Below are 13,785 nucleotides of genomic sequence, written 5' to 3' on the forward strand. Positions count from 1 at the left end.
AAAACATATTCCAAGAAATGACAAAATTGCAAGGCCTAAGTTGCATTGAACAGCTGTATTTGATGAGTTAAAAAAAAAAAAAAAAAAAAAAAAAAAAAAGACAGCCAATAACCCAGTAAACCGAGTCCCCACGAATACTTGCAGAATCTTAAAGCTTAAAGCTTAAAGCTTAAAGATTGGCGAACAGGACGAATAGTACTAATTTAATTAACCATATCTAACTATAAAAAAAACATCATTATTTACTAAATTAAATTACAATTCGCCTTACACGTTGGTATGACACACAATGTCGGACAATCGCAAGCAAACGGTTTGCAGCCATGTTGATGCATGAGTATTTACAGCACGTGTCAAACTCTGGCCCGCGGGCCAAATTTGGCCCACAGTGTAACTATATTTGGCCCTCGAGGCACTACAACGTTACTACCAGAGCTGGCCTGTCTCTATTATACAGCACATGCACCGCTAATATTACAAGTCCCAGAATGCACTGCTCTATCAGGACATTCACCAATGGATATTATTATGACTGAATTAGTTTATTATTGCTATTTTATTTTCAAATGTATTATTAGAAGGCGGAAAAGGGTTACTGATGAATTTTAAATCAGAAGGCTGTAAATAAAAAAAAAAAGAGGAATACGATTTTCATTGACATTTTATTTATTTTGATGAGGGTTTGTTTTTGTTTTTTTTAGTTTGCATGTGTGCAATATGAAGTGATTTGTTGTACAGCATTAAGCTTTTCTTGTTTCATTGTCAGGTTGTTGGCGTCCATATACAACTCATATTTAGTTTTAATGCTAAATTCCGGATCCAGGTCGCTGTCGCCGTTTCTGACGACTCACCTTGGCGGCCGACGTCATCTAACACCGCGTCCACGTGCGATTGTTTTCATTCCGGCACTGCGTCTGCTGCTCGTGACGTCACCAACCGCCTTCATGCGCTTGTGTGAGCGCGTGAGCGCGCGTGCCCGCGCGTTTGTGAGGAGAGAGGAGGCAGCGGCGGCGGCATAGCGCACTAAGCGAGGAGGAGGCGGAGGAGGAGGAGAAGGAGGACGAGTCTGTCCGGTCGAACGCAACGCGCGGCTGTCACATCGCCACGGAGAGACGGAGGAGATAAAGGAAATACCAAAGAAGAAGAAGAAGAAGAAGAAGAAGAAGAAGAAGTAGGAGAGGAAGAAATAGGAAGAGGACAGGTGAACGAAGAAGAGACGGGAGGGGGAAACGGAGAAGGCGCTAGCGGCTGCTTTGGCGCTAAATAAAACTTTGGAGAAATGGAGAATTCGTTCAGCAACCACCGGTTTCGAACCGCGATGTTCAACCACGGTGAGTGTGTGAGCGCGTGTGTCTCCGCGTGTCGTCCCACTCGAGTGGCAAAAAAAAAATAATAATAATAAAAATAAATAAAAAGACCTCTTGCGTTCCGAATTGACACTTAAATCACGCGTCAGAACCGTGTTTTATTGATTGATGATGTAACGCCAAGGACCGAAAGAAGAAGAAGCCACGACGTCAGATTCTGAACCCTTTTTGTGCGTGTCAAGTGTTTTTTTTCTAAAGGCTTGCGAGATGAGATTTGAACCATTCACTCATGACATTGCGTGTGGACGAGGGTACACCTCGTTCCTTCCTTCTGAATGAAATGAAAATCTCTGAAAAGCGGGACAGGCTGTAATTCTGCAGTTATGCAAGAGTGGCACCAAGATTGTGGCCACAGAGTAGCGCCTCCGCAGCGACACCGTGGAGAAGGGTCCGGCCGGCTGGGTGGTTGGAGGTCTGCAGGAGACCCTGCTGCAGGAGACCCTGCAGAGAATGCAGCAGTCGTCAAACCAACACATGTGGGCTCACTGTTCCTTGCGGTTGCACGCTCGGAAGTGTGACGTCTCAGGTTTTATGGTGTTATGGCGAGATGGTGTTTTTAGGGATCATATGACTTGCTGTGAATGGAATGTAAAAATTTTGCTCTTCGTGTGCTTAACGTAGCTGATAAATGCACCAAAATAAGCAATTAAGAGGGTGTGAGATGATCTAGGGGAGTATTGTTTCCCTCACCTCCCCATGATCAAAGATATTTGTTCTTGTTTTCACGTCATTATACAACAGGCCATCTGGTCCTGTGCTAGTACTCAGCCTCTATCCGTGCTGCGAGCTCCCACACAGGCAAAGTGTAGTGTAGGCTGCGGTCACACTCCAAACACTGAACTCCTTGCATGTGATGCAAAGCTTTACCGTGCCTGGGAAGAAAGTGGGAGTTAATAAGAGACGTCAGACTGCAACAGAGTTGTAGGCACAGAGGAGCTAGCGCCAAATCCCACAGCCTGAAACAAATTGGGTTGTGTTTACCAGGCAAAAATAACATTGAGAAGAAACTTGGGGCTAAGAATGTGGTGCGCATGGGCTTTTCATTTGTCCATCTGAACAGTCACATAAACTGTAAACTGCTACTGTATAATCCAAAATAGGAAACTGTCCCAGAGGTTCACCTCTAGCTTCTCTCTCAACCAATGGTTTTTGACAAGCTATATCAGAGTTGACAGCTTGGCCATCGGTTCAGCTGTTTGTTTCCCCTGTGTCTGAGTTTCCGGCCGAGTAATTGGAAAATCGTGCAAGGGACATATTGACATTTTGTTTACAATTGTACCAGAGCTGAACTGGAAGTGGGTGAAAGTAGAATTTTTGGCCTCCTCCATTCCATTTTCACAAACAAAGCATAAAACATGCTCCTCTCTGGAAACACCAAAACCAGGCTGTGAGCGGAGGCCTTCAGTCCAGTCGGAAAAGGGCGACTGGTGCGCGGATGGGTGGCACAGTCAGCAGTGGCTGACATTCCTCGGGGGAGAGGGGGGGGGGGCTTGTGGCCAGATGCTGCCATCTCCCCGCTGCCGCTGTGTGGCTGCGCTCGCAGCATCACTGGCGATGGAGCTCGGCGCGCGGGTTCACAATATGAACCGCAAGGAAAATGGAGCGGCCGCGCAGGGTAGCCATTATCGTACGCGGTGATTGCAACGTTTGCCCCATGCGGACGTCTCCAGCGCTAAAATTTGCAGACATTTTCTGGACGGCGGGAGTCACGGATGTTGATGCTGCGCGCTCGTATTTTCGTACTCGCGTGTTATCCCACCACAGTCGTTCATCATCACTGGTGTGCATTCAGAGAGATGATGCCACCCGTGTTTGAGAGAGCAGCAGCAGCAATATGTGGCTCATACATTAAATCATGTGCATATGCACTGAGAGCCATAGCAGAGTTTCCAGTTTGCGCTTGGAGCACTTAGTGGCAATGTGTTGTTTTTTTCCACGCTTGTGAGTTTCTTTCCTTGTTTTCTCTTGTAAGAGTTGAAATGATCGGTGAAGGACCAGCGTCTTCTGGGAATAACTTATGACTCAAAAGTAACCCTGCAGTGCAGTCCCATCCCATCGCTGAGGTTTGAGATCTGAGGTCCCTCGCACCACTTTGTCGAGCTCCTGTGTCAAGGGTTTTATTTTTCAGCGTTGAGTCGTGACAAAAGCAGAAACGTAACTCCTGGCAAGCTGTCTCCCCCTTTCCAATGTTTTTTTTCTAGACGCTCTATAGCCAGCGGGTTCGCAAAATACATCCAGTAGACTTCGAAAGTGACTCTTTTGGTCTGTCAGCTGAACTAACAACGCAGGGTTATCATCGTATTTTTTTTTTCCTACGTGGAAATGATGATGATGAGGGTAAAGCCAAATTCCTGGAGCAACGACTGATGCTGTAATAGCTGTAATTTTAATTTTGTAAGCCTACCACCAGCCCATGCACCAATTTACTTTGGGGAAGTAAAGAATGCTCGGCCTTTTGAAGGCGAAATATCATGTAATCTCTGAAGAATGCATGTTTGAATGCTTTTGCAAGATTCAAGCTCAAAATGAAACAGGTCCACGTGCACGCGCACCGCCAAACATGGCTGTAAGCAGCTGATCTTTGCTGATCATGTTGCTATTCTCTGACCTTCTATAACTCTGTTAGACTCCAGAGAGAAAGGGTCAGACTTCAGGACTCATTTTGACAGAGCACCAGAACACGGCCAACTCACCAACTTGTACTAACTCGAAGGTTCTGTCACACAAATTTAATCTAGAAACGTGTCTGCATGTCCGGTTCATAAATACTGTCACAGTTAAGCCAGAGGACATTTGAAATGTCTTTAATTCTTTCTTTCTATAAGGTAGAGAAGGACAGTGTACATCATCCAAAAAAGACATTCTACATTTTACTATGTGACAGTTTGTTTGTTTGTTGTCAGCTTTATTGAGAATGAGCTTATTAATGCAGGACTCGTTTTGGGTGACATGTCTGGGCGAGTTTCTCGCCGAACCTTTTCAAAATATGTCAAGCGGACGCTGCAGGGTTCATCCAGGTTTCAAGCAATTATGTAATGAGACGACATCTCAAACCTCAAACGTGAACTCAAACCAACAGCAACAAATCTGTCGGTTATTTAAAGTGATTTGCTCGCCTAATCACTTGCTACTCAACCGGTTCTCCTCTGCTGTCTTCTCACGTCATTTCACCTGGTTGATAATGATTTGTTTTTGTTGTGTCTCTCTCCATTTCTCCATTGGATGTGGATTTGGACCCATTCCCACCGCCGATCGAAAACTCCCCCTCCTCCTCCTCCTCCAGATGATGAGGTAAGGATCCATGCTTTACCTCCGTCTTGTTCAGTGGTTTTCATGCAGTCTGTATTCATTTGAAGGAGTCATCAGCAATACATTGGGAAAACCCAGGAAAAGCCCTCGGATTTTTGAGTCGCGCGTGTCCCTGAAATCACAAGCTTCAAGAGCTCCCTTTAATGGCTGTGCACATGACCGCTGTTTCCTATTTGTAAGGCTCTTAAAATGAGCATGTGATTTCTGCACAATGGCCGGAGCTGCAGGGCTTTGACTTGACACCAGAGAGGAGCGGCTCTTTGAGAGTAGGTGCCTTCTGCAATGCGCAGACTTCCTCGCTCTCTGTGTGAGCTGCGCCGGTGGGGAAAGTTCCCACGTCCCTCCGGCCCACTTGTTTGCTCATACTTCAGCAGAGTCAGCGGTCCAGTCAGGAGTCGTCTGGCATCATCCAGTCCACCCGGTCGCCGGTGGCGTGGCTCGCCACCTCGGTGTCAAAGCCGACTCCTCAAACTGCTTCCAACTGCCGTCCTCCGTGTCAACCTTCTGTCCCGCCCCCTCCCCCCCAACCATCCCCCGGGCCCGGCAGCTGTGTTTGGCCCCGCTGGGCGGTGGATGAAAGGGGTGTGTGTTTGTTTTCCGACCCAAACTGGTTCGCAGACAGGTGGAGAGCCGTGGTGGGCCTGTGTGGGTGTGACGAAACCCCGGTTCCTTCCTTAGAAACATTCCAAGCCTACGTGACGAAAAACTGCAGCGCATGCCGACCTAACGGAGGAGGAGCCTCTTCCATCCCATTCAGGCCAGATGAGGTGGCTTGTGCGTTCAGGGTGCTGCGGTTTTCTCATTGTTGCTGAAAATGGCAGGTCATCTCAACCTGAAGTGGTGTTTTCGCTCGTGTGTTAAGTGCTCCCTAGGTGTGTCTGGGGCGCAGCTTCATGGAAACGTGTTAGTTAGCATCACTGCACATTCCTAAAAGCCAGGTGTGCCTGGGAGAGGTGCGTCGCTATTTATAGAGCAGCACCTGTCGCGAAACAAATGCAATTCATTTCAAATCGGAGCAGACTCAATGGTTCCAATGTGAATAAATGAATCTAGATTAGATGGATCCGGTCACATCGTATGCAACATTCACTTGACAATGACCTCAGAAATGAGAGAATCCCTTCTTTTACTTCTCTTCTTGGGCTTGTTCTGAAAGTCATCCCTTTGTGATGTCACAAAGGCCACAGAGGTCCTCACCTCTGAGAGGTTGCTGACGACGCCCAAAGCCAGGTGCTCGTTCCACCTCTCCACCTCAATTTTATGAGGTTTCCAACTTGGAGAGGGTGCAACAGAGTTGGAGCAAGAACCTGCAAAGTGAACAACATGATCCGATAAATATATATCATATATAAATATATGGTGTATGCAGACAGCTCTTTTGGTCAGAAACTTGCAAATGCCATTTTATGCTGTGCGCCGCTTTGCAGCAGCCAGAAGAGCCTCGTGTCTCGCAGGCCTGAAGGCTTTTGGCCTGGTGCTGCACTGACTGGCTGGCTGCTCTTGTGATGGTTCAGCACATCACTGCGGCCGGTGACCAGATCGAGGAAACAGATGTTTGAGGCGAAATGACTTTGAGTCCCGCTCTCATTTTTCACCGCACCCGTTCTGCGGAGTTCATTTAACACGGTTGTATCTGCAAGAAATAATAATTTAAAAAAAAAGTGATTTCTCGCACCAGGTTGACATAAAGTGCCCTCCAAGTCCACCCACATGCCATGGCTGTCAACCACGCACTATTCCTGGGTGTGGTGGAGAGCAGACGGGTCCTGTGGCTTCTTTTGTTCCCCTGCAAATTCCACGTAACCGCATCCAGACACGAGCGTACGCAGTGATGTCAGTGTTTGTATGCAGTAGCCGGAGTGGACAGAGTGGAGGAGGAAGAGGAGGAGGAGGAGGAGGGTGGGGATGAAGATGGTGGTCCTTCCTCTGTGGCTTTTGCTCACCCAGACATTAGCTTTTCACTGCAGTCCAAGTGAAGCCCGCCTCTCCTCTGACTTTTATTTGCCCCATTAGCTTGCTGTGCCATTGCAGCCCATCATTCCCCCCCCCCCTCCACCCCCACTGCTGCAGCCCCGTCTGTTTTCCGCATCCAGCCGTCGCAGCAAATGTGCCGCACGCTCGTCGCGTTTCGTCTCCAAGCTGGAACCGGGAGGCGCGCTGCCTCGCGCCGCACCCATCGGCGCTCTGAATGGCATTCCGTCGCTGAGGAAGCACATCGGGCAAATAAATACAATTCCAAGTAATTAGGTGTCAAGTGCTGTTGGGAACGTGAGACGATGACGGTGTGTCCTTTGCGGCAAAAATCAGCACTTTGTGGGTAGAAGAAGGAGAAACAGGCTGGTTTAATTAAAATGTGCCACCACTCAGTCAGAATCCGAGCCACACTGTCAGATGTTAAAGCGACATTTCAATTTCAAACTATTTTTTTGCTTTGCGACTCGTGAACCTTTTCAAATTGCGTACTTTGTTATTCAGATATTTGTGATTTGAAAATAAGATGCCCATCAATCCCCATAGACACACAACACTCACCTGCCAACTGCACTTTTAAAACACGCCTGTCCATCGTTTGATAGATTAAGTCCGTCCAATGCCTTTGGGGTCTGTCATGATTCATTAGCCACGTTTTCATTGCCCCTAGAATTGCGCAAAACCTAAATATGGCAATGGAAATGGAAACGCCTAAACTTCAAAAAAACTCTGAAATATCTCTAAAAGGTTTTTACACTCTCATGAGGTGTTTTGGAAACACTTGTTTTGCAGAATTGTGGCTTACGCGCTTTGCACCATTCAGTGCAAACACCTGCAAATCGCAACTGTACTTTGTCGAAATTTTTGAGATATTGCTTTTATTTAGCAAAAAACTGTAATGGAAACACAGCCAGCATTTGAAACAAAGAACTGCTTCTTAGTGTCTTAGTGAGCAAGTCAGCCTAGTTGCACGCTTTCCAGTTTCACCAGTGCTTAAGTCAAAGATGAAATCTTTGCTGGTCAACATGTTTCCCTGGCCAAGACGCTCAGTGGCACGATTCGCACGCCTGACGACTAACAAAACAACTTCAGTCACTTACTGAAAAATAACAAACCCCTCAGGAAGAAGACTTTATCTATCAAGCGATGGACAGATGTGTTTTCAAAGTGAATCTGAAGAGAAGTTGAAGTTTGAATGGGTGTCTATGGAGACTGGGGCCATTATCTGTGAATCGCTTGAAAACTGCCTGAAATATCCCTTTAAGATCGTCTTTCTGTCCTCTAGTTTGCCTCCTCTCCATCCATACTGCCGCTCTGCTTTCCAGTCTGTCAGTGAGCGAGCATGCTGTCTCACTCATCGGTGAAACATGACCTATTATTTGGTTTAACTCTCTACTGGGTTCAGTGCGTGGGCTGTGTCCTCCGAGCGTATACACTAGTAAGGATCCGTGTGCGATGTTACAGTGGCGGGCTTTCTGCCCGTCAGCCTGGCTTTGACAGGCCGGCCCGGGGGCCTTCTCGGCAGTTTGATGCGAGGGCAAACAATCGCGTTAGCGAGAAGGCACGCAACACTCCACTGCGTACCGAGGGCCGTTGTAAAGACGGTGAAAGATGAGCAGCGAAAGAGCGATTTGTCGAGAGCTGCATCCCATTGTGCGTTCGTGGCCGTGAAAGGGCCAGCGCTCTCGCGCAGCAGAAGCTGTTTGCAGTGGGCTTTTTAAAGGACCACTCTGTCAAATTTGGCTTGATTTATGACTTTTATACATTAATAAAAGTGTATAGTGGCAGTGCAATAAAAAATAATTTGGTTTTCCCAATTTTTAAGGAAGCCCGGCTGACAGTGACCTAAATATGAAACGGGCCGTCGGGCAAGCCTCCTTAAATACCAGACTTCCCTAAAACATTTTCACACTGGACCTTTGGGTCTCTGTGAATTTCTCTGTATGACAGGCAAAGTATATCTAACAAACTAAACAGCAACTTGTAGCCACTGCCACGTGTTTCACATGTCGGCCCCTTTACATAGGTGTTACGAACCACGTGGTCTAGGGGAAATGGTTAGTCAAACTTGAGGTGTTTTTAATGGTTTTAACAAAAGAACTAACAGACAACAGCAGCAGCAACAACAGAGGAAGGGCAGCGGGTGGCGCCAAATCAATAACCTAAAAGAAACGATCGCCCTCGGTAACATCTCGGTACGGTACGGGTCGATATTGACGCATTTCCACGGGCCCCAGCACGGTCCCAGGGGTTACGATTTTGGTACCTGCCTCCTTGGGGTTCGAAGCGAGCAGAGCTCACACCGTATGGGTGACGTAGCAACGTGCAGGGCACTGATTGGGTAAAAGTTTTGACGAAAGCCAAAGGCAGTCTCTCACGAAAGACCAAATCCGCCATTTTTTAAATGCCCCGCGTGTGGATTTTTACAGTTTCACGTATTAAAAACTGAAAAGATTATGAAACTGTACCATGGGCGAACGTAGAACTACAGACGTTTCTGTTGTCTGTGGCCGAAGAAAAAGCTCATAGAGAGCTGGACGGACGGAGCGACACGCAATGAAAAGCCTTCCTGGTTTCGCAGCCGGTGGCCGTCGCTGTACAGCAAAACAGTGTCCGGAGAAATAAAAAAATAAAAATGCCGAGCGACTACCGAAGCACCAAGGACTACAACAGTCGGAGTGGAACGAACAGAGAAAATGTTGGAAGTTTTGTTCAGCCTAATTCGGATGCGATGGAACACCGACGCGGTGGCCAGCGGGAGTGAGACGGGCTCGACTCGGCCCCCTGGTGGACGACGAGAGAATAGTCGGCCACGACGATATTTGAAAACATGCTTGAGGACTGTAAATGTGTTTTGTAACATCAAGCAACTTTAGTTTGAAGGCTATTTGCAAAGTAGAGCCGTTGAATCGTGTCGATAAACCGCTAACTCCGTGCTCTGCTTGTGTTGTGTTCGCGGGCATCGAAACTTAAGAGGCGGCGATTTTGGCTCGCAAGTTTCGTACGTTTAACTCCCTATAGCGATTTTTAAACGCTGCTCGCTTGTTAACGCCGGTCGAATAGAGTTGTTGCTGTTTTGTGCTTTGTGTGGACTTAAGTTGTGCGGATATTCTTGTCTAATAATAAACGACTGTGAGACTCAAGGTGATCGTTTCAGCGTCTACATTTTCTCTTCTAGGACAGTGTTTTGATACAAGTCAACAGTATGAAACAAATTAATTCTAAGCCCTATGAAAATGTCTCGCACAAAACAAAACAAAACCACGGTTAATACAAAAAGTGAATCCTACGGTTTCCGGGACACGGGAGGCACAAAAGAACCTTCGGTTCGCCTTGCAACCGTGACTCCGCCCACGCTCAGGTACTAGTCGGGCTTATGGAAACACCTTTCAACCGGGCTGTCCCGTACCGTGAAGGGCTGGCACTCGCCGCACAGGGCTAGTGGGTAAACGTAACTGACACACGACACGGGAAACCGTTCCCATAAAGGGACGCCACCCATGAGCCTAAACAAAAAGTCTACAGAAAACAAGGGGACTCTAAAACCCTAAACACGAGGGTCAAAACAGGGTAAGGATACGAGTGCTGCACATGGGTAACACACACGGGAATCGAATAGGGCAAGGGGACGAGTGCCGAGTGCTGCATGTAACTAGCACAGACACGGGAATCAGAAAGGGTAAGGGTCCGAGTGCTACCTAGTACAAACACGGGAGTCGAATGGGGTAACGAGTGCTGCACGTAAAAACTAACATTAAACCTAAACAAACACGCGGGCTACCAGCCACCCTCAGACTGCGCCCCAGACAGGGTACGCCCCCGAGTTCCGGAACATGGACGCTTTTATCAGCGGTGACTCCCAATTGCGCAGGTGGCGGCGATCAGCAAATCACGGTGGGCGGAGGCAGGAACTCCCCAGTTGATGACGCTGATGCCGCTGTTGGTCGGGGAACCACCTGACAAACGGAGTTGGGAGACACACACGAACCAACATACGTACGGCAAAGACGCCAGTCGTAACAATAGGCATTTTATAGGCATTATTACAACTCGGCTCCTTTTGTGAAGCTGCATTGTTTTTGCATTCAACGTGTGATCACCAGAATATTGTGAACAATATAATAATTTTTCTCCCAAAAGCACTGTAACTTATTCCCTAAGTAGGAAAGAAATAGTATTCTATGTACTCATTGTGCATGTTGGTGCAAGTCGCACATGTATTGTTCAGTTGAATATGTACATAGTAGCTGCATATAGCTGTGAAATCATCAGAGCATTGGTTCTCATCTATTATGATGCGGGGGTGGTGGGGTGTAAAGAAAATAAGAGATGCTGTTCCTTTTTTTCCAATTGAATATATTAGACGTAGCCGCTCGCACACATTCCTCCTCAAACCTCGGTGGAATCATTCCTTGAGGTCTTGTCGTTGACATCATGGTCTTTGCCTCCTTTCAAACGGCTGCTCTTGAATCGGTTTGCTGAATTGCCCTATTTGGTCCTCCTCCCGACATTCTAACCTCCAGTGCTCACCGCTTCCTTCCTCCAACTGCTGGGGCTGCTCCCCAGTCCCTCCAGCTAAGTGGCTCGTGCGTCTTCGTCTTTGCAGATGTCATACGTCAGCCCGCGCTGGCCTTCCAACCTCAGGCCTCGACTCCCCGCAGAAGATTTTGTCAAAGGGTGACCGAAGACATTCCTCCAAAGCCTCACTGAAGTGGCCCGTGCCAAGTCTTTTTATCGCTATAAATAATCTCATCCCGGTTCCCATGGCCCCCGTCGAGGCCCCGGCGCTCGGCACAGAATGAAATCCAGTTGTGACATCAGTCATCTATGATTCCACCTACCCAGGGATCAGAGGGCAGTTGTCAAGGTCATGGCAGGAACTGTTGAGAGCACATGTTGGGACCGCCTTGTTTGAAGGTGTCTAGGCTCCATCTGCTTGATCTTTCTTCAAAGGACAGCATATTTTTATATTGCAATGATCTGTATTCTGGATGACACAGTTGTGGATTAAATCCCTGGGCTTGTGTGTATTCTCTCCAGGGATTCTGGCTTCCCCCCATAGTCCAAAAACATCCATGAGAGGTCAATTGGGAAATGTGAATTGTCCATAACTCTGAGTTTGAATGGCTGTCTGTCTTTCTATGTGGCCGTACAATAAACTGGCCACTTTTCTAGGTTGCAACCCCCCTTCACCAAAAGATAGCCGCTACCTTTGCAACCCTGAGTGCAGGAGAAGTGGGCATAGAAAATAGATGTATGTTGTTTGTTGATATGAACGTCTTGCCTGTTAAAGCAGCTCCACCATCCATTGCTAATACTCAAATGGACACGAGGGCCATCTTTTATTGATGTTCCTTTTGCATAGTGGGTCAACAAAACTCATTTTCGCTAGGATGGGCATTAGCCTGGCAGTGAGCCAACATGCCTCGATCTAATCTCTGGCCTGCTGGGGGGGGTAAAGAGTTTATTCTAACTGGAGACACTGTGACAACACGTTCCAGGGAAGCTGCACAGATAAACGAGTGGTGTAGAAGGAGCTTCCTCATGTTATTATAGATATAGCACAAATGTTGGGTTGTGCAACAGTATGTTGGGATTGGGATCGCTTCAGATCTACTATTAGCTTTGTGTAGCCAACCATGATGTGTGTTTTTGCATTCAATGGCATCTAATTAGTCAGGGTCATGTACAGTATCTGACTCGCTACTGTCCCTAGCCGTTCAGTTATTTTTAGTCACCAGATTTAAATATTATATGAGTACCTTCTGTAGCGGTGGATGCTGTCGTCCATTTGCACATCTGCATGAGAGTATATGCGCCAGTGTTTAGAATCCAGGAGCAGCTTGGCCCTCTTCTGCAAGCACTCTCCACTCCCCTTAAGCAAACACTTCCAGATGCTCCCATCGTGCTGCAGGACAGTTGGAGGAAATACCAAGCAAGCACGAAAGGAAGAGCAGGAAAGATGGTAGAGATGTTGAGGATGGTGGGGGGATGGAGTGAGGACATTTGAATGTCCCCGGAGGGTGTGAAGCGTCCCTCTTGGTTCAGCACACGGAATGTAAAGAAAAATGACCTTTATTTTGGGGATTTCTAGTTTAGTTTGACTGACTGACAACAGATGATGAATCAGTCGTGGATTTTTCAATCAGATCTCATTTTGGTCACAAGTAAGTCAGAGATCCTGAGATCACTTTTGCCAAATACGCAAAAAGAAACAAGGCTTGTTTGGTCATCTCGCACAGAAATTTCCACCAAACTGCAAAGACGTATCAAACTTGGAACACTTGGGCATGTCAGTTTGGGAGCACTGTGTTTATTCAACAGTTTGCTGCAATGATGGGATAAGTTAAAGGAGTGGGAGATCATCTGTATTTGTGGTGTTGATCAAGACACTGTTTCATCAATTGGTGCCTTTCAACCAATAAGGAAGCGTTATAGTTGAGAATACAACAATAACAGGGCTTTCACACCTGCATGGTTTACCAAAATGGCAGATGTGAGACTTCCTCTCAACCAAAAGACGGTGCTGTTGGCCTGGATCAAACTGAACCATTGCACGGTTTATTTACCGCATTAAAAGCATAATTTTGAATGTTTTGGATCTTTTTACCAATAACAAGAAGCTAGAACAGGCTACCTTGGGAAAAAAACTGGAAGGCTGACCTCTACCAAAACAAAATGAGCCAGAGAAAAACATGCAGACGTCCTTTCAGTTACATTCAAGGAGGCTGGGAGAAAGTAGTTACAGCACGTAAGGGGGAAAATGTCCCCTGGAAATATATATTTATATATATTTTTTTTTTAAGTGCAGCAAACATGCAAGCTACATCACAACACTGATAGGAGGTGTTTGTCCACCAGTAAAACAGTCAAGTATAGAAACAATAAGCCCATGTCCTGGGTGAGTCCATTAGTCTGTTTCCATCATTTCCATGTGAAACCAAAACCAGCAATTGTTTTGCATATGTGACTGGTGGGCGGATGTACCAGGTGCTTTTTTTAATTGACTGTTGATTTTCTCTCCTCCATCTGTCACATTAAAACGTGTGTACGTGTGTCTGTGTATCTGCACGGGAGTGAGTACAACGAGAACAACGAGAACTTGTCACATGGTTTAAGATGCCCGGTTGCATTTTTC

General features: G+C 46.9%; 1 protein-coding gene across 2 annotated transcripts in view; it reads left to right on the plus strand.

The window, feature by feature from the left end:
- The first annotated feature begins 995 nt into the window (after positions 1-995).
- The window catches only part of septin4b (septin 4b), a 42,431-nt gene continuing 29,641 nt past the window's right edge, over positions 996-13,785 (plus strand). Inside the window, exon 1 of one of the 2 annotated variants that reach the window (XM_076036013.1) lies at positions 996-1,339. In XM_076036013.1, coding sequence (XP_075892128.1) covers positions 1,280-1,339 — 60 coding nt within the window. In that variant the 5' untranslated portion in view covers positions 996-1,279. The remainder of the gene's footprint in view (positions 1,340-13,785) is intronic. The other variant, XM_076036014.1, reaches the window with a different exon arrangement.

Source organism: Nelusetta ayraudi, unplaced genomic scaffold, assembly GCF_046127955.1.
Source record: "Nelusetta ayraudi isolate G7.1 ecotype Tasmania unplaced genomic scaffold, CSIRO-AGI_Nayr_v1 ptg000048l, whole genome shotgun sequence".
Taxonomy (NCBI): domain Eukaryota; kingdom Metazoa; phylum Chordata; class Actinopteri; order Tetraodontiformes; family Monacanthidae; genus Nelusetta; species Nelusetta ayraudi.